This window comes from Fulmarus glacialis, unplaced genomic scaffold (genome assembly GCF_000690835.1).
Source record: "Fulmarus glacialis isolate BGI_N327 unplaced genomic scaffold, ASM69083v1 scaffold12501, whole genome shotgun sequence".
Taxonomy (NCBI): Eukaryota; Metazoa; Chordata; class Aves; order Procellariiformes; family Procellariidae; genus Fulmarus; species Fulmarus glacialis.
Genome location: NW_009192189.1, coordinates 12954 through 31612, shown reverse-complemented (window position 1 = coordinate 31612; position 18659 = coordinate 12954). Strand labels below are relative to the sequence as shown.

The following is an 18659-nucleotide window of genomic DNA, read 5'->3' as shown; positions in this document are numbered from 1 at the left end:
AATGCCAATTTTATTAGTATGCATAAAAGGCTATCTTCCCTCCCATAGTTCAGATCATATTAACATCTCTTCCTCTGCAGCCTAATCTGATCACTGTTAAGGGCTCATCGACAAGGGACCCCTAGCAGATGTTAATTCTCTAATTGTGAGCAAGAGTGACTGTCCACTCTGCAATGCGATTATCTCATTCACTTTACATTCCCATCTGTGGTCAATTCAGATTAGCTCGCCTGAGTGTCCCCATTTAGACAAGCTCCAGGATAAAAGGACTTACTGAAGCAGGGTCTCCTTGACAAGATTTTAGTAAATTAGTAACTTTTTTGAGTGTTCATCTGTTCAGAATACTGCTAATAAATCACTTGGAGACCTCAGCTATTGTTGCTGTTTGCTATTAATAGGAGAGGCGTATTTGCAGTTTGACTATATTCCAGCAACAAATTCTAACGTGCTTTTAACTTTTGAAACATCACATACCACTGTTTTACTGTGGGGTGTGTGTCTTACTGAGCATTTTATTGATCTCATGTGCCTTCTGTAGCAGAAGAACCTTCAAATGTTTTGCCTTGCACTGTTACTGCACGCAGCCTGCCTCTGTTCCTTAAGGATTTGGACATTTGCAGGACTTGGGACTCCACAAAGAACCTGGGCAAATATGCAAGAATAAACTCAAAACAGCCTGGGATGTCAGCCCATTAGAGGGCTGCAAACGGCTTTTTTAATCGTCCTGTGCCACTGGTGTCTGCACAGAGAGCAAACAAAGGCCCAAACTGACAAGAAGGAAAAAGGGATCCTGGCTGGTGTTCAGCAGTGCTCAGGACACGTGAGGACATGGCTAGGGAAGTGTGTTTTCAAGTCCCATCTCTTACAGTTTGTAGAAGTGCATTTTATAGGAAAAAAAACCTCTTTAACAGTATCTTCCTGATCATTCTGTCTTTGGGAAAACGCAAATTGTCGGGCTCTGTACAGAAATGCCACGTGCAAAAGAGAGTCTGTTCAGCTGGGGGCCAGGGGTGATGGGGGTGGTGGCCAGACCCAGCCTAACTCTTTGCATTATATCAGTGAATTTAGCAAGACATGGGGGCCATTATTTCATAAGCACAAGAATAATGATTTCTAGGGGAAAAGTTAATGAGACAAAGTAAATGAAGTCAGGCCAGAGTCAATGAAGCGTTGTAGGAACCTAGAAATCCCGGGCTGCGGCAGCTGGCCTTTCAGCGCGGGGTGGCTGGGGAGGGTTCGTGAGAGCCGAGTGGGATGTGTGCCTGCCGGCCAGCACGGCACAGGGCTCGCTGCTCGCAGCGGCACGCCAGCAGGACGCCATCCTCCCACCGGCCGCCTTGCCCATGGCTGTGGCAAGGTGCATCTCTTGGCTTGGCCCCCCAGGTTTCCCTCCTGGCAGGGAAGCCTGTCTTCCCAAGCCCTGTGCAGGGTTTCCACTGCCTTTAGCATTGTCGGGTTGCGGGGAGCCTCTCCCTTTAAATAATGGGGCAGCAAAAAGGGGATTCAGGGAAAAAGGGGAAACCTGAGCTTAGTTTTTAATCTGCGCCTGGGAGGGCAGGAGACGAAGGCAGTTTGGGCGTATGTGGAGACAAGCCTTCATTCTCCAGGGAGTTTTACCATTAAAGGTACTTTCCCTCCAGAGTTACCATCAGGGCTGAGCGACACGACTGCTGTTTTCCGGGCACCGGCACCTGCTTTTTAAGTTTTCCGTACGTGGAGTACCAGGGATGATACTGCCAGATCTCTGGGCCAGGTTGTGTCAAAACCCGCCCTCTTTGCAGCAGGCAGTCCCAGAGCAGTGACATGTCCCTTTGCTGGGCCTCCCGGGTGTTCAGCATCTCTGGAGGACCACGGCATGCGGGGGGCAAGGCGCTTCTGCAACCTGCCCGGTGGTCCTCTGGATGATTCCCCCTGTTGCAGCTAGCCCACAGGAAGGTCTCATTGTCTCCTTTTCTCCCTGGCTTTCCCAGTGCTTTTGACACTTGGAGGTTGGCCCTCCGCTTGGCCAGCTCTTGAAATGCAGCCACCCCTGGGATGGAGCATAGCCAGTGTTTAACAGTGCATATCGGCAGTCCTCCGTTTAGAACAGCAAGTTTCTAACAACTGAGGATCACGGCTTCTGGATCGGCCTCCAATTATGGCTAAAACAAATTATTCCTCGGAGTGAGCTTGACCAGTCTGTGAAAGGGGGTATATTGTAGGCTGCCAACAACAGGAGGGAATGAGTCCCAGGGCTCCAGGAGACCCTTTCTAAACTTCTTATGTAGGAAGTGAAGAGCACTGTACCCACATGAAACAAGAGGAATTTGGGTAGGCAGAATTTAATTCTCTAAATTGGCATCTGGCCTTGTTAGCAGGACTATTGCTTCCCTTGAGAAAAGTGCCGCGGGATTTTAGCGGTGCAGCCAGAGCCTCTCTTCAGGCAGTGCACCCCACTGCTTCATTTCACAGTTCATTTTTGGCATGAAGGGAAGACTGGCTCACTTATTCAGCTCCCAGTTCACTGTCTGGAAAGTAGGGCTGCCATGTTTCTCTTTGGGATTCATGGATACAACCGGTTACATGGGAAGTGTGTAACCTAAAGGAATGAAAGGACACATCTCAGAAGTTTTGCATCAAAAGCTCATGGGGACTTAATCTGAGATTAATCACCATGTACAATGGGTGTCAGCGTGAGATATCCCGTCTACCAACGTTCAAAATCCTACAGAAATGGTGAAGTCCTCAAATTCTCCCTGGGCAACATTTCCAGGAAGAAAAGAAGTTAATGTCCAAAAACAAACTTACTAGACACATATGCCATGACTTTCTATCACCAGTCTCTGTGCAGCATCCCTCATTGCTGTGGTCAAAATCTGTAGCCCTGAGTTGAAAGGGCAGTGCTTTTTCTCGTGGCCTTTTAGACGATACGTATTTACATATAATTGAGAGAGGTGTTCTTTTTCCCAAAATTAAGTGTAGCTCATGGTGACTGGATGGTTTAAGCAGCCAGCTCTATAGACACAAAGCCTTTTCATTATAGACAAGAGCAATTGAAAAATACTCATGAAATTGGGTTACTCTTAGGCTGAAAGAAATCCCCTTGATCCCTAGGATTGTCGCGGGCATTCTTGCTGAAACGCTAACCTGCTGCCTTGCAGGCTTTTGCAGTGGTGCGTCGTGCTCAGAAGCTGTTAAAGGCGTTATTCTGCAGCTCTGAGGAGTGAGCCAGCTTTTCTTACACCCCTGCCTATGAAAAAGCAAGTCCAGTTCTCTCTCTGGTTCTTTGGAGGTAGCTCCAGGTTTTCTTGGTCTTCCATACGCACAACAGGTACTGCTGGCAGGCCAAGGCTGAGAACATAAATCTTGGTGGGGATAGGGAAAGGAGGGGAATTGCTGGAGGGAAGAGTATTTAAATACCATCTTTCTTGCTGATCGGTCAAAGGACTTCTTCGTATCATCAGCTGAAATGTGCTGGTTCATTTTCCTATGCGGGATAGTGCAGCCTTGGAAACGGTGATTCTGAAGATGAGAAAAAAGCAATAATTATTTTCCTTGATAGTGCATAGCTGATTATATCATGCATCTGGAGGGTTTTGTGAGCCAAGAAACTGAGCGTTTCTATCTGTTTGATGAGTGAAAGTAGTGATTAGGCAAAATAAAGCCATTGTGGAATAAACTATCAATTCTTAGAAAAGCACTGTTAGCTGGAGGTGAAGAAATCTAAATGTTTTGAGCTGTTTCGAGCTGGAGAGAGATTTTTCTGGTAACAATATTACTTCTGTGATCATCATCTGCATGAAGACAGGCATGACCTAGCAGTGTTTCATTTTCATCTCATGAAATTGTGCGGCGGGATGTTGAAAGGAAGCTGAGAAGATGGCTCTCGTCTGACTGATTATTGCCAGAGAAGTCAAGGATCCTGGAGAAATCCCGAGGATCTTGCCTGGGTCTCCTCATGCCTTTTCCAGCCCCTCACCGGCCGGCTGCTGCATGTGAGTAGGAGCTCATCCCATACAGCTTCTTGCTTTTGAGAATGGTAGAAGAATGCCTTGAGTTTCCCAAAAGATAAAAGTTGCCTTGGTATAAATTAACTTGCCAAGGCCCCCGCAAGGGCCAGTTATTTGAAATAGTTGGATTTTCCTCCTGAAGTCTTTGCAAGATTGCCTAACTTTTGGATGATGAGACAAGGGATTATTTGCCTTGTTTTATGCACTGTAAAAGATTGCAGAAGGGCTGTGGGCATGGGCCAAAATGGAGTGCCATTTCTCCAGTGTCTTGAGGACCTCAGGGGCTACCGTTGGTGGTACACAGCGGGTTTCTGTCACCATCGCTAGAGGACATGGACAGAGTGCTTCACGCTGTGGCCTGAAAGACAGGTTCCACTGCTCAGTTTGATCTTAGTGTCTCTGACGGTCACCTCTCTGCACTGGTGAGGCAGTTTTCCCAATTTCTTGTGTTGTTTCATCTCACCTGGGTGGTGCTGAAGTGTGCACCGTGAATGTGCACATGCAGGGGATGGTCAGACCTCTCTGTGAGAAAAAGAGAGGTTCTTCTTCCCTGCAGTCCACTTGGTCTGACAGGCAAAAAACCAAAGTATATTAGAGGAGCTGGTGGGTGATACCTGCCTGGTTTAGGCTGATGAACTTCCCACACCATGTGAATTATTTACAGCATCTGCCAAAAAGTCTTTTTTTAGCCTAGGGTCATTGCAATGAACATAGCACAGAGATACGCATGGGTTTCTCTCTTAAAAGCTCTTTTGCTTGGTGTGGTAATACATCAAGTAAGTCTCTTTTGTCAACAGAGGGTACCAGCGTTGTGGATTCTTCACAGGGGGAGTCCGCCAGGCCTGATTTTGTGAAGGAACGAGATTGTTTTCATAAAACTTCTAGGAGCTTAATGCCTTTAAGATATATCTCCCAAATGTGATTGTAGTTAGCCAGCGGTTTCAAAAGGTTTTGGGAAGGACTGATGGACAGACACATAGATACACATGCAGTGCAATGGCATAAGGCCTGTTTCAGTAGGGAACTAATTTAAAAGATATGGAAAGGCTTCGCAAGCGAAACACTCCTCTGCAGACTCAGCTCTCGCCTCCGGGAAGAGCCAAGGAGAGAGCCTGGCAGAAGTTGACCACACTGATCCAGAAAATCCCTGGAAACTAAAATACTGACCGTTAGAGTAAACGCTAGCATGGGGTTGAGCCTTCAATACTGAAACCGGGAGACAAGAAAAACCTATCTGCAGAGCATCTGTCTCTCTCAAAGGACATATGTGGGCAGGGAATACGTCAGTTGTTGTAGGCACTAGGTCTGGTGGTTAAACCACGCATCTGGGAGATGGGGCACCTGAGCTGCTCTGCACTGGCGAGGCTCAGGGAGCCCCGTTAAACCAGGCAGCTCCTGTGCCTGAGGCTTCCCGCTGTAAAACGGGGTCCCCAAAGGCGTCAGGGCAGGTAGGACTGTAGCCGCTCCCCGAAGGTACCAAATAGGATTTATTGCTGTGGCGTGAGTCTTGCCAGTTGGCACAGCAAACCTTGAAAGTCGAGCCATCCTCACCTGTACAGTAAGACACTCTCACCTTTCTTGCGTTGGGTGTTAGGCTTAATTAGGCTTAATTATTCTTTCCTGGGGAGGTGCAAGGGGATGAGCACAGAGCAGTTTCAGCCTCAAGGCTCCTCTAAACCACCAAGAGGTGACCAAGCAGGGGTGAGCGAAGGAGGTGTGGGGACACCCTCTTTGAGCCAGGAGCGCCTGGCTGGTGCTGGAATTCTGCAACTAAGTTTATATCTGATTCCCTCTGCAAGTGAAAAAACAAAAAGTCTAATCAGGCTTTTGTGGTGGTGATGCAGTTTCTTGGGTGGAAGTTGAAATCAGACACTGCGGCAGGTTGATGTTATAGAAAGCCCGAGTAGGCACACACACGTCGCATCATTGTTACTGTTTTTTAAATTACCCATTTCTACAAATCAGCCTTATTTCCCCCAGTGAGCTTTCTGTAACGCTTACCAAGAGAAATGGTGACTTTTAACTTTTACATCTATTGAGAAGGAAAGCTTAATTGGCCCAATAAAATTTCCCAGCTAAGCTTCTCCAAACAAGACCAGCCAAGGCTGAAAGCAGTTGCTGCTTTTGGGTAGTGCCTATGGGAAAGGGCTGGGCTGGCTGTGGAGGGAGGCGCGGGGGGACGGGGCGCAGGCACGCAGTGGCTGGGGGTGGCAGAGGTGTACCGGGCAGCGGGTACAGCACGGAGCATCTCAGCTTGAGCTGCAGTTGCGTGCGGCTGCGAGCAACAGCCTGTGGGGAGGAGTAGACGTGAGGCGATGCTGGGCACACAGCTGGAAATCCCGGGGCCGGGAGGTGGGGGATGAGGGCTCCCCTTCGCCTTAGCCCCAGCACCTGGCAGGCGGTGCCTAAGCTCGGCCGCTTGCCAGGCTCGAGGGAAATCTTTCAGGAGGCAAAGGGATGAGGTCCCGGACGCGCTGGCAGAGCTCCACCACCGCCTTTATTGCCTACATTTTCAGAGCGTTGTCCAGGCACTAAACGAACCAGATAGCTTCCAGTGATGTGGAGATTCAACAGGGCCCCATAAAACAGGCCAGTTAGCCACATTTATTTAGTGCCTGCATACCAAGAGACACTGCAGACTCCTAATGTAAGCCTTAACTTTTCCATTAAACACTTACCTAGACATCAGATGCCCTTTTGTACGGTGGTGCACGTCCCTCGTTGCTTTCGCTATCTCTCTATTTGGAGAAGACAGCAAACCTTACATTCTTTTTATTCTTATTATTTTTTCCTGTGTTCCTGTAAAATACATTGAAAGGAATAAAATCACCAGCAAAAATCAAATAAAGCAGTACTGAATTTATCAAACACCCATGAGCCAAATAGGTGAATCACTGATATGGATAGGTCATTATTATAGAGTGCTTATAGATGCATTCTCACGCATCCAGGTCGGATGACACAGGGTAGAGTCCATCAATCTCTTTTATCTGGAGATCTCGTTGGAAAGAAGTCACGGACCACTTCATGCAGTGTTACCACCTTGGTTTTCATTTACAACCAAATAAAAATGTGTTTATGTTTTTAATATTTGTTTATTGCTTTTATTTCTGCCGTATTCCCATTTGTTGGCTTGTTCCCATGTGTATATGCTTCCTGAGTCTCCCATCCATTTATTCCCTCTGTCTGTAATTTACTGGTGCTGTCATTTTGTGAACCGTCTCCTGATGCCTTCCAGGCCTCTGGCTGAGGCCGGTCTCCCGGTTGGAGGTTGGAGCGTTGTGCCTCTAGCCGGGCGCTGGGACCCGGGGAAGGGGCACGTGCACAGGGGCTGCGGGTCCCTGCCCACAGCCTCTGCGGCTGTGCCCATTTCTGAAGGTCTGTGAGGAAGAAGCTTCTTGTGGATCACATGTATCTCTTCAACGTCATGGGCATTTGCAACCCAGAGGGCCCCATTTTATCACTGTGGACACTTGTATCTTGATAAAGGTCTGGGCCCCTGCAGCTGTGGAGGGTGGAGGCTCCATTCTGCAGTGGTCTGAGATGTGCCTGTGACTCATCAAGAAGGCTTTGCTGGTGGGAAATCTTTCATTGGTTTTGTTGACTTCCTCAGGCAGCTTTAACTTCAGAGCCTATTTTGTTGCTCTCAGCATCATTCATTAGCATTTTCCTTCCCACTGTGGGTATATATAAAGATGTCCTTTCATTGCCTCTTGAGTGTAAACATACTAGGGTACTTCTTGCAAAGGGACTTTTATGTATTTATAAATCGAGGTCATTGTGGTGCAAGCGGTTACTTGAGTGCAGCATGTTCATGGCTGCTGTTTTATTTATATACGGGGCTACATTATTGCATCTGCGGAATGGCAAGTAGCTAAGGCTCTTTGCGCCACTAAGACAAAATAAAGTGAAGTAATCAACAGACCAAGAGTTGCTCATGACAGCCCATAAGGAAATTGAAATGCTGTGGAAATTTATTAGAGGGTGTCTGTGTAATGACGTGCCCAAACCGTAGAGAGCCGAACGGTCTGGCTGAAGAACAGAATATTTTTACTCCATGTCACGTGCAGGGTGCTGTGGGGCAGCTTGTCCGCTCCTGCTCCCCTGGGAGTGGAGTGGGCTCCCTCCTGCCACCACCGGGCATCCCACCGGGAGGGTCAGGTGAACCCGACCCTCTCGAGGCATGGCAGTGGCATCCTCACTCAGGGATTGCAGTCTACAGTTCCTATTTGGCTATGCAGAGAGACTTCTCCCCCACCAAAAAATCCTCATGCAAGTTTTAAATCACTTTATTGATGTTGCTTCATGCAGACATCGCATTTATAGGACATGGGATCCAACAGCGTAATTCCACATGATGTGGAATTACCCTAAATACTGATATTTTGTTTTAAAGACAGAGGTTCTTTTTATTTGCCTCCTGGTTTGTGACATTTGCTCCTCAGATATGAGATATTGCTAGACACTTAGTTTTAAATGGAAGCTGAGATAAAGATTCGGTTCCTGGGATTGTGTTTAAGAAGAATCCCAAATACCATAACATTTATAGTGAGCTAGCAACACTGGGAATGAAAATATCTTTCTGATAGGATGTATTATGGCATGTCTAGCATAGAAGTGCTGTGGGTTTTCAATTTATTACTTCCTACTTGTTCTACAAAATAGAAAATTTGGATTAGTGCATGCACTATAGAGCTGCTGATGTAAAGATCCAGTCCTCTCACCCTTTGCTATCATACGTGGTGCAAACTGGGAGAAGTCACGTTGTCTACCCAACATTGTAATGTTGAGCTTTGACATATTGTCAGTAAGACACTTGCATACAGACAGACTTGAGTGGGAAAGCCAGAGGTCTGGTCACCGTGGGGTGCTTTCTGGTGAGGCTCGCTGCAGGCGAATGGCCAGATTTTGCTGCCGTTGCTCCTTTCCCAAGGGGGTGGGTGTGTTCCCCTGCGCGTGGTGGAGCTTTCTCCTGGCAAAGGCCTTGCTCTGTAAAAACAGGAACGGCATCATCTATCAAAAAGGATGTTCTCCTGTACCTCATCGAGCTATTTATCTCCCTTGTGTAATCACAACATAGCTCTCTTTGGCAGGATCCTCGGGCATGACTTCTTCCAGCGCTTTCGGGATTGGAAGAGTAATGGACTGGATGGCTCTGCAGGCAGCGGCTTCTCTGGGGGGTGGGAGGGAACTGCCGTCCCCCCTGTCACATCTGGCAGAGGGGCTGCCCCAACAGCTAAAAAGCTGTCGTGACATGTGCCAAGACCACGACCGCGGTGGCAGAGCCGCTGGGGAGAGTTTCTGTCCCTGCAGGTTGAGCTGGGCATGCGTGTTTTCTGTGTGGTTTTATCAAGATAAGATAAACCCGGAGGGCTTTGGAGAGCTGTTGGGAAGAGGAAATGATGGCTGTGCATTGGGGATGTCACCATGAGCGTCCCAGGGTGGCTGGGAAGTGCTGGCCCAACAGAGTCGATCCGAGGAAGTCCTGCCCAGTGGCACCAGAAATGATGGCTGTGCATTGGGGATGTCACCACGAGCGTCCCAGGGTGGCTGGGAAGCGCTGGCCCAACAGAGTCAATCCGAGGAAGTCCTGCTCGGTGGCACCAGGGAGATGATCATCAGATACACATGCATGTTGGCAGCGCGTTCTTCTCAAATCCTGCCTACATGCTTCCCCTGCGCCATTAAAACTAAACAATATTTTGGCTGAGGAGGCCTCTGACTGCCGTGGGCAGGGGCTGCCAGCAGAACTCTAGGTGTGAAAACCCAGTCAGGTTTGCTGTGCAAACCATGGTTCGTTCATAGATGGGATGCTGCAGACCAGGGCCAGTCCTATCAGTGGGACAATTGCACGGAAAAGTCCAAGGAAAGGTAAAAGCAGGAAAGCTGTTCCCCACCTGTGTGTGTACGTGGGGCTGAGGTGCTGGGCAGCACAGGGGTGCAGACCCATAACAGCTGTATGAGGATGGTGTGGCCCCAGTGATGTGCGGACTTCCAAGACAGGCTGGGATAAATCAGCGAGGTTAACAACTGAACAGCGAAGTCTTGCTGGAAAACACATCCTTGACCTTATTATGTAGCCTCTGGGGGCTCCAGCTCAATCGGCCGGGGCAGAGCGGAGAACTGCTGTTTGTATGGCGTCCTACATGTTATAATGACTGGTTTGTATTTTGTTAAAACAGAACTACTAGCGTCTGGGAGGGAGGTATGAGGGTGTTCACGGTGTGGGCAGCACTGAGACCGGGCTCACCCTGTCACTTTGCACTGCTGCAGGGTGCAGCGCGGCTCTGAAGCCGGGGCCGGGGCTGCTGGGCACAGCCAGAGCAATACGGCTGAGAGTCCGCAGCCCCTGGGAATTATAGATAGGACTCCTGTTTAGCATCACTGTTTTCAAGTAGCCATAAAAAAAAATGTTTGTAACATTTTAGGGCCTGAGCGAGAATACTGGCTCCATTGAAATCAGCAGCATAACTCCCCCTGAATTCCACACAGGCAAGATTTAATTCTCTTGGCGCGAAGGTGCTCAGGGTTATTGATTTCCTTGCTGCAATTGTCTTTACTAAATCTACAAGCACCAGTCACGTGCATTAAATGGGGATAGATAAACAAGAAAAACTGAAAATGATGAGAAGAAAGTCTGCAGCTGCATCTAGCATAAATTGTTCCCATTTATGTATTATTTCCTTCGCCGCTTTCATCCGAATCAGGACAAGCAAAGTGTTCTCTGAGATGCAATTTATACAATCGCAAAGAACCCAAACTGCTAGTTTTTACTGAAAATTCTCAACGCGGCATTTTCCATCATCTCCACTAAAAGGAAATCAATGTCTCCAGTTTGGATGTTTCCCAAGGAATTTTTTGTCCATATCTGAAAGCATCTTGTGTTCACAAAGCCACTAATGAGCAAATGTGATCAGAATGACATTGATTTAAATTTGGGTAAATAACAAGCCTTGGGGAGAGATGCAGGGCCTGATAGTTGGGTTCGCTTGGATTTCTGTTCATATCTGCTTGATATTTTTATTTTAGGAAAGCAGAAAAAACTCTGTATGCTCCTGAAAGAAAGGGGAAAAAAAACCCTTTTGAAATATGTTACTATTTATGAATATCCCTCATCAGACTCAACGCTTCCACACGAGGGGCGTACCGCTCACCGGCCTTGCCCTCCGACCACCTCTCCCGATTAACCTTCTCCCTTATCGACATCTTTCTGGCAGAAGATGCTGGAATACCTTTGGGAGGGTGCAGGATGGCGGCAGGGGCCTGCAGCCGCAACGTGCTTGCCAGCGCACGGCATCCGGCACCAGCGTGCCCGAGCCCCGCTGTCACTGGCGCGCTGGTAGCGGCCGCGCTTGGCAGGCCAATGGGATGTGCAAAAGCACACTGCCGCCATTCAGCTCCAAAACGAGCTCTAAGTCTCCTTCCAGGCCAGGACAAAGCTTCCTCCAGCTGGATCCTGGCAGCTCTGGAGAAAAGCCAGGTCCCGGCCAGGAGCGGTGCCCGCAGTGGGTTTTTTTTCAGCCGGCAGGCAAAGCCTGCAGGCAGGCGAGCTGGCAGCACCGGGGTCATTATTTCCAGGATACGTGAATCCTGGTGAAATAAAAGGGAAGCCTTCATCAGCTGAAGCGTATCAGCTGCATCCTGTGGTAGGAGTGGATTTAGGGAGAGGATCCCCGTGATCCCCGTAAGCGGCGCTGGCAGGCTCGCCCGCTGCCCCTCGCCGGGCACCCCGCAGCACCTCCTGGCAAGAAACGATGGTCGCCCTTCGCTGCCGCACACCTCCTTGCTGTCTGTAGGAGGCTGGCCGGTGTTTTGGGTAGTGTGGGTGGTTGTCAGTGGAGCAGCGGGGCGGTTTGAGGAGGTTTTAAGCCGGTGCTGGGAGCAGTGCATGGAGCCTTAGGCTGCGTCACACCCTCAAATGCTCGTCAAGTGACTGACTGAACTGTTGCTTACAAATATTGTAGTTCGTCAAGTCTTCGGTGGCTACTCAGTGAAGAGCTGTTTAACTATTTAGAAAGTGTCACTGTAAGTTAAATGTATCAGTAACTAATACATGTGTTGTAAATGTGTCATTTTATGCCAATAGTAGTTATGTGAATTATATGCTGTTTCTGATGTCACACTGTAGGCAGCTTGACCAACAAGTTTGAAGCTTTTCAAGAAAATTAGTTATTTTTATCTAGTGCTCTCAATTTTCGGCTTGGGCCAATATTTACCTATTCAATCAGACCCAAGTTAAAATAAAGACTGACTGATAAGTATTTGTTTAAACTTCAGAAGCCCCCCACTTTTCTTTCTTTCTTATCTCGGTTTTCTCGACTATCAGCTTGCTGTCACTAATTGCCACACCTAATCGCTTTTCCACTAGGAAGCAGCCTGGGACTCACAGGAGCCAAATATTTGGAAGTCTGAGCTTTATTTGTTAAAAAATCCACCCATTCTGGCGGAGAGAATGTTAATGAAGAGTCCCCCACCTGAGCATCACCTGCAGGACTGCCGGTCCCTGCGCTGGGCCACGCCGCGTAACAGCGGTACCGACCTCTGCTTTAAGTTAATGGTGAAATGTCGCTTGACACCCGTAGGGTCCAGACTTTGTGTGGAAAGGGGATCACGGGGGGTCACTTCATGCACACTAGGACTGAGGTGGATTTGCTGCTCCCTACGCTTGCAGAGGGGGAAGAGCATCACAAGAGCCTGGTGCATGCTCCCAGGGGATGCTGCCATCACCATCCCACCCCCCCCGGCCCACCACAGGGCTGGCTAACATCCTCCTTTCTGCTTCCCTTGCTGTGTTTCTCTGCCCAGGTGATATACCGAGCCCTGTCACCACCTTACGCCGTGGAGGACCCGTACAGCGCGGAAGCCCAGGCGCAGCTGAAGATCACCAACCTGCGGGTGCGGCTGCTGGAGCGGCAGGGCTGCCCCTGCCTCCCAGAGGCCCTGCAGCCCCCGCCGTCCCTGCACTACGCTGTCTACGACTTCATCGTGAAGGGCAGCTGCTTCTGCAACGGCCACGCTGACCACTGCGTCCCCGTCGCTGGATTCAAGCCCGTCAAGGCAGCCGGCGTTTTCCACGTGGTACGTACACGTACCCAGCGATGTCTGCACTGCAGGAGAGCAGAGTATTAAAAATAGTAGGGAATGGTATAGAGTATGGTATACGTCCAAGTATTTGACATATGATGCACTGAATTCCAAGCACAGTGAGCAAAAGCAGTCTTTACAAAGGAGGTGGTCTGAGGCTGAGGCTGGGCTTCCCTTGTGCCTCAGTGTAGGGTCCAGCAGGACTCTCATCCTTCAAGGGTGCTCCACAGTAATTTAAGTTTATTTATTTCAGGTGCATCCTTAAAATAAATTAAAATTGCTGACTCCCTTCTTCTCCCAAATGCTAACTCTCAATAACACAATATCTAAAAGATAATAAATACAGGGCATTTTGATGACAGAGAGGGAGGAGAGCTTACTCTAATGTACTAGGGATCTTGTGATTGCCTTTGCTTCTGGAGGATCCTCAAATACTGGGTTGGCTCCTGAACTGAGAGGCAGGGGAGCTGGGGATTGCCTCTCACTCCCAGGTTTTCCATTGCACTTTGCAATACCTTTCTCCGGATAAAAAACCTGTGCTCCAGTTTTGAGAGGACTGCCATCACAAGAGCTCTGAGCTCAAATCCCTTGGGACTGACCAAGACCTAAACCCCAGTCTTCCCACGTCACAGAGAGCCACTAACCCTTTGGGGAGCTGATGGGCACAGCAGCGGCCAATGTCTTGAATGCCTGCGGCATGGCGTGCCTGCACCCTGCCAGTCCGGGGACACCCTGGTCTCGCTGCCCCCAACACATCTTGTCCTTTCTGCCTGTCTTGGCTGGCTCTGAAAGTCCTGGCTTTGGTGGCGGAGGGACGGGAGGGAAAGCCAGGGCAGTCAAACATATTGCACTGAACGATGTTAGAAAGGGAAAGATCATAAAGAAAACGTAAGGCAGTTACTCGAGGTAAGGAGGTCTGGCATCTGCCCAGCTCTTCAGGGAACTCTCATTTCACTTAAATTATGGTCTCAGACATGAAGCAGACAGCATGTTTCCCTTCTAATAGAGCTAGTCTTGCAACATCTTGAAAATGTACCAATTTGAAAGCGTGCAGTGCTGTGATTGGTAAGGCTGTTTCGAGTAGCACCGCTCTGCTTTCCACAGATGTTCCCTGAGCGAAAGTCTTTGAAAGGAGCTGTTTGCTCAGGATTATTTCGGTGGGATACAATTGCACGGGAGCGTGCCCCAGAACACCACTGAGAGTTGTAACAGAGCCTGCAGACAAATATGCTTCCGGTACAGCTATAGCCTATGGAAACCATAGTGCGCAGGTAACAGTCGGTGCTGTGGGAAGGAATCAAGTGCCAAAATAGCACTGAAAACCAAAGCAAGAAATAACAACAAGCCCCTGCACTGGCCCTGAGGGGACTGGAAATTCAGCTCTGGTTATAAACGTGTATGTGGCGGGAGTCCCAAAGGTGACGTTTCTGCAGTGAGGCTGACTCGTTTTACTGTGCCTTGCAGCTTATTCCACGTGTCCCATAAGGGATGTGTGGGCGTAGGGGTGACATAGCCCTGTGGTTTGCAGGGAGGGTCAGGGAGTGGCAAGATGTTTTCTCTCCCAATACCACTTTTTCCATCATAGGACCGGGGCAGCTGGGGCTGAGACCAGTCTGTCCCAGGCTCCTGCCTGGCGCAAGGCTGCTGCGATTCGGGTGACTGCGGTGGCACCCCCCCTCACCCCCCCTCAGGCATACCAGGCTGGGGTTTGCCAGTGCGTTGCTTCACGATGGGAGGAGGATCATTTCCAAGATGATAGCAAGACACGCATGTGAATGAACAGAAAAGGGAAGAAAGATTGCGGGTTCTGTGGCTGCTTAGCTGGGAGAAGTCAGAGAAACTTCTGAAAAGAGAGTAGGATTTCAGAGAGGGAGCATTTTTGTACATTTCACCTGAAAAAGTCACATAAAAGATAATTCTGAAGAATTACGGTCAATCATTCAAGTGTGAGATGGGGACTTCAGTCTTGTCTTTATGTAACCATCTACACGGGGTTTTAGCAGAACCTTCACTGTAAAACCGAGGACAGCAAAAGCTGGGAAGCACATTACCATTTCACAATATGATTGTAAAATTTGGCTCTGTTTTTATGCTTGTTTAGACCAGAGCACTCCTGAAGAATATCCCCTAAGTTAGAGAGTTAACATCAAAATTTAAGCAAGTTTAAGATCCTTTAAAAAAAAAAAAACTTTTCCAGAAAAAGTATATACAAGTTTTCTTAACCCCCTACTTGGTCATAGCCCACAGGCAAAATCCTGACTGCAGGCTTAGTTTCAGTCCCTGCTTGGCCAGTGGAAGAACTGGACGTGATGTATTTGTTTTTCTCTTGGGCTGCTCCGGGCAGTAAGCCGGGGTGTCCTGGCAGCACTGGGCATAGCTGCCAGGTCTCGGGCAGATCTCACAAAGCGACCAGAAGCATTTCAGCCATCTCACCCAGAGAGGATCTGACAAAGCCACGTGGGGATGCAGGGATGCTGGTGGCTGCTGCCCAGGCGGGTTTGGTGCAGGAGCCTGACCCAGGGGGCCAGGATGCTCCACTCAGCTTGGGACATCGGCCTGGCTCGCTGCCACGGGATTCCTACCATCAGATGCATTTTTTCTTGACGGCTGGGCCATCATGTGCTGGGAGTGGCTGAAGGGAGGCTAGAAGTCCAGCTTGCCCATGAGATACAGCAAACAGCAATAGCTGAGACCTGGTAAGAGAAGAGGTTTGTTCCTGTGCCCTCACCGCCATCCAGCTGCAAAACTCTCCGTGATGCTCCTCTCCGTGGAGGTCACTGCGTGGGTACCACGGAGCAAAACTTGCTGGCGATTTCCCTCGCCCACCCTTTCTCCTAAAGGAGAAAGGAATTTATGTAGGGAAGCTCTGGGTTCTTTTTAGCATCAGAAATGCCATGTCAACTTTTAGGGGAATTATGAGTATACAGGTGGGTCTCCTGCTCTAGGGGAGCGTATCTCCCCATGAGCCGCAGGGGGAGCCTACAGAGGGGACCTGGCTGCCGTCCAACGACAGCAAGGGCTGCTTCTCATGGGTAGTACAATCCTGACTGTTCCTTGTTATACACTTGTGTGCAATAGACAGCTGGCAGGGTGATACAGGTACACTTCCTTCTCTTCCCCGCTCCTCCCAAATTTATTCAACGGGTCACTACCCAAATCTCATCAACAACAGCCCAATGCATGCCCGGGACAAAATGTGCATGGACGAACGCACCTCACACCATACCACGCAAAGCAGTTGGTTCAGTTTTTGAGCTGCATTATAAGGCAAAACGCCCATGCAAGTAGAGAAATGGATTCACAGACACAGGAGATCCCTCCTGATCTTCAGTGACTGTGAGAAGACTGTTTTTTCAGCTGATCTGTGGCATAGGAGCTTCTCACCCCTTGCCAGTACCTCTGTGCACGGAGCTATTGCGGTGCATGCTTGGCACCTTACCAGCTAAAGCATCCCTGGTGGCCTGCTTGCAACTATGGCAAGGGTCGTGAAAGAGGAGATTAGCCTGGAGATAAGTAGGATCTTGCAATTTAGGTCTCCAAAGTGGGGAAAGCAAACCCAGAGATACCTCACCTGAGCTGTGCCGTTATGTCTCAAGGTGAGGGCAGGAGTTCGTCCATCTCAGAGACTCCTTGGCCCTCCCTGACTGCAGAATCCTGCAACAGCTAAATGGTTTTCACGGTTGGCTTGAGTTACCGGTCTTAGAGGGCTGTGTCCTTGCTGGGGCTTCCTGCTTTTACCCCTATGAGATGAGATCCCATTATCCACTGATGACTTCATTATCTCATTGATAATCCAATATTATCAACTATCTAATGTTTCCTGCTCTGTCCTTCCTTTCCTCTCCAGCGCTCCCGCTAGTGCAGCCCCATTTACACATCTTTCACCTGCATTGAAGAGAGTGAGAACGAATGGAGCGGTCTGGTTTTGTTCATCCTCTTGTTCTCTTTTTCCCTCAATGACAGTTTTAATAACATGATACAGCAGCTATCTTTGCTCTGAAGAAAGGAAGTAGGAAACTAGAGCTTAGGGATGCAGAAGCTTCAATGGACTGAAGACGTGCCCAAAGTGGTTTGGTGTGGTGCTGCTGCCATACCGAAACGGTACTGCTGCAATTACGCTTAGACGTTTCTTTAGTAGTCCAAGGTGCTGTGTCAGTGTAAGTCATGGACTTTTCCAGGAACTGGGCTTTATTTTCTAGGCCGAACAGACAAAACAGTTCAGGAACCTGATCAGTGAATGCATCTGAACTTGATTTCTGGCAGCTGCCCCACAATTAGGCACCAAACCCCAGATATACCTCACTTAATTTTAGGCATGTGTTTGATGTACTCAAGTTAGCCAGCTGATCTCCCCAGGCTCCTTCCATAGTTATGAAGGGGTGGGTTGATGCAGTACGGTTGGGATCCCAGCTAGACTGAGCCACCGTGCTAAAGCACTTCTGCATAGTCAGGCAGGGTGAATATTCCTCCCCCTTCCCAAGTGGCCAACCCAGTGGCTGTTGTAAATTGTTACCGTGCTACTGACATCAAAAGATGTTGAAGGTCTTCTCCAGCAGTACTGACAGAAGCCTATTGTACAAGGAATTAAAAAAACCCCACCAGACGGCCCCCACACCCACACAACAAGCTTTGTATTCTTTCACAAGAACAAGATAGGATATGAGAATTTTCTCATGCATAAATTTGGTTGTCTGGTGCTTTGGGAAAGAATACCTCCCCGTGTGCTGACAGCAGCCAGTAGGCATTGGTTCTAAAATTGACACAGTGGCTCGAGTGCAACACAGTTTAAAAGCTATCATTAAAGACTCGACGTGAATGCCGTGATTTTCCTTTAGGCTGATATCATGCCCATTTTCCATGAAAGTGAAAAAAAAAAGAAAAAGAGAAAATACAATTTTAGCAGTTCCAAGAAAGAAACTCTATTAAAAGTAGTTGCCCCTCCCAGCTATTTAGCCTATTTAGACTACCAGGTCTTTGGGACATTGATTTTCTTTTACTGTGCATTTGTGTTGGACTCTATATAGTGGATGAGTTCTTGCAATATAAATCAATTCGTAACAGGTGACTGAAAGCATTTTTCCCTCAATGCAGTATTTCTTTCTCACTGCCCAACATTTTGGAAGATGATAAATAGGGAGGAAAGTATTTTATAAGACTCGACTAAAGAAAAAAACCCATGTATTTGCAATCTGAAAGGAAGCGCTGGAAGGTTATAATTCAGCAACAAAAGGCTCTGGAAGGAAGCATGCCCTAGCAACTGTCTTTGTATAGAGAAATCAGTCGCTCGTTTATCTTACAGAAGTCAACTTTTGTAACACTGTTTGCATTGTGCCCTCTAATGACTGACGTTGCGACGGGGCTGTCGAGCTAAGAAGGGAAACAGTGTGAAAGTGAACCGGGATGTAAAGACCCCATGACAAAATGAAAAATGGTATGAGAAGGCTTTGCCGCTTAAATGAGTCAAGAGCCGTGTGAATGCTTAAAGCGGTGAGACGTACTGGGAATTGTGTTTGTGTACTTAGCGATGCTCCAGAATGACCCAAGTGGGTACGCCTTACAGTTAAATGTAAATCGAGGTGAATGAAA

At 48.5% G+C, this 18659-nt stretch overlaps 1 protein-coding gene across 1 annotated transcript in view; it reads left to right on the top strand.

Annotated features, from left to right (window-relative positions):
* NTN4 (netrin 4) overlaps nt 1-18659 on the top strand; it is a gene marked incomplete at both ends in the record, with an annotated part of 36758 nt that overhangs the window by 5158 nt on the left and 12941 nt on the right. The window contains one exon of the mRNA XM_009586972.1: nt 12785-13067. Coding sequence (XP_009585267.1) covers nt 12785-13067 — 283 coding nt within the window. The remainder of the gene's footprint in view (nt 1-12784; nt 13068-18659) is intronic.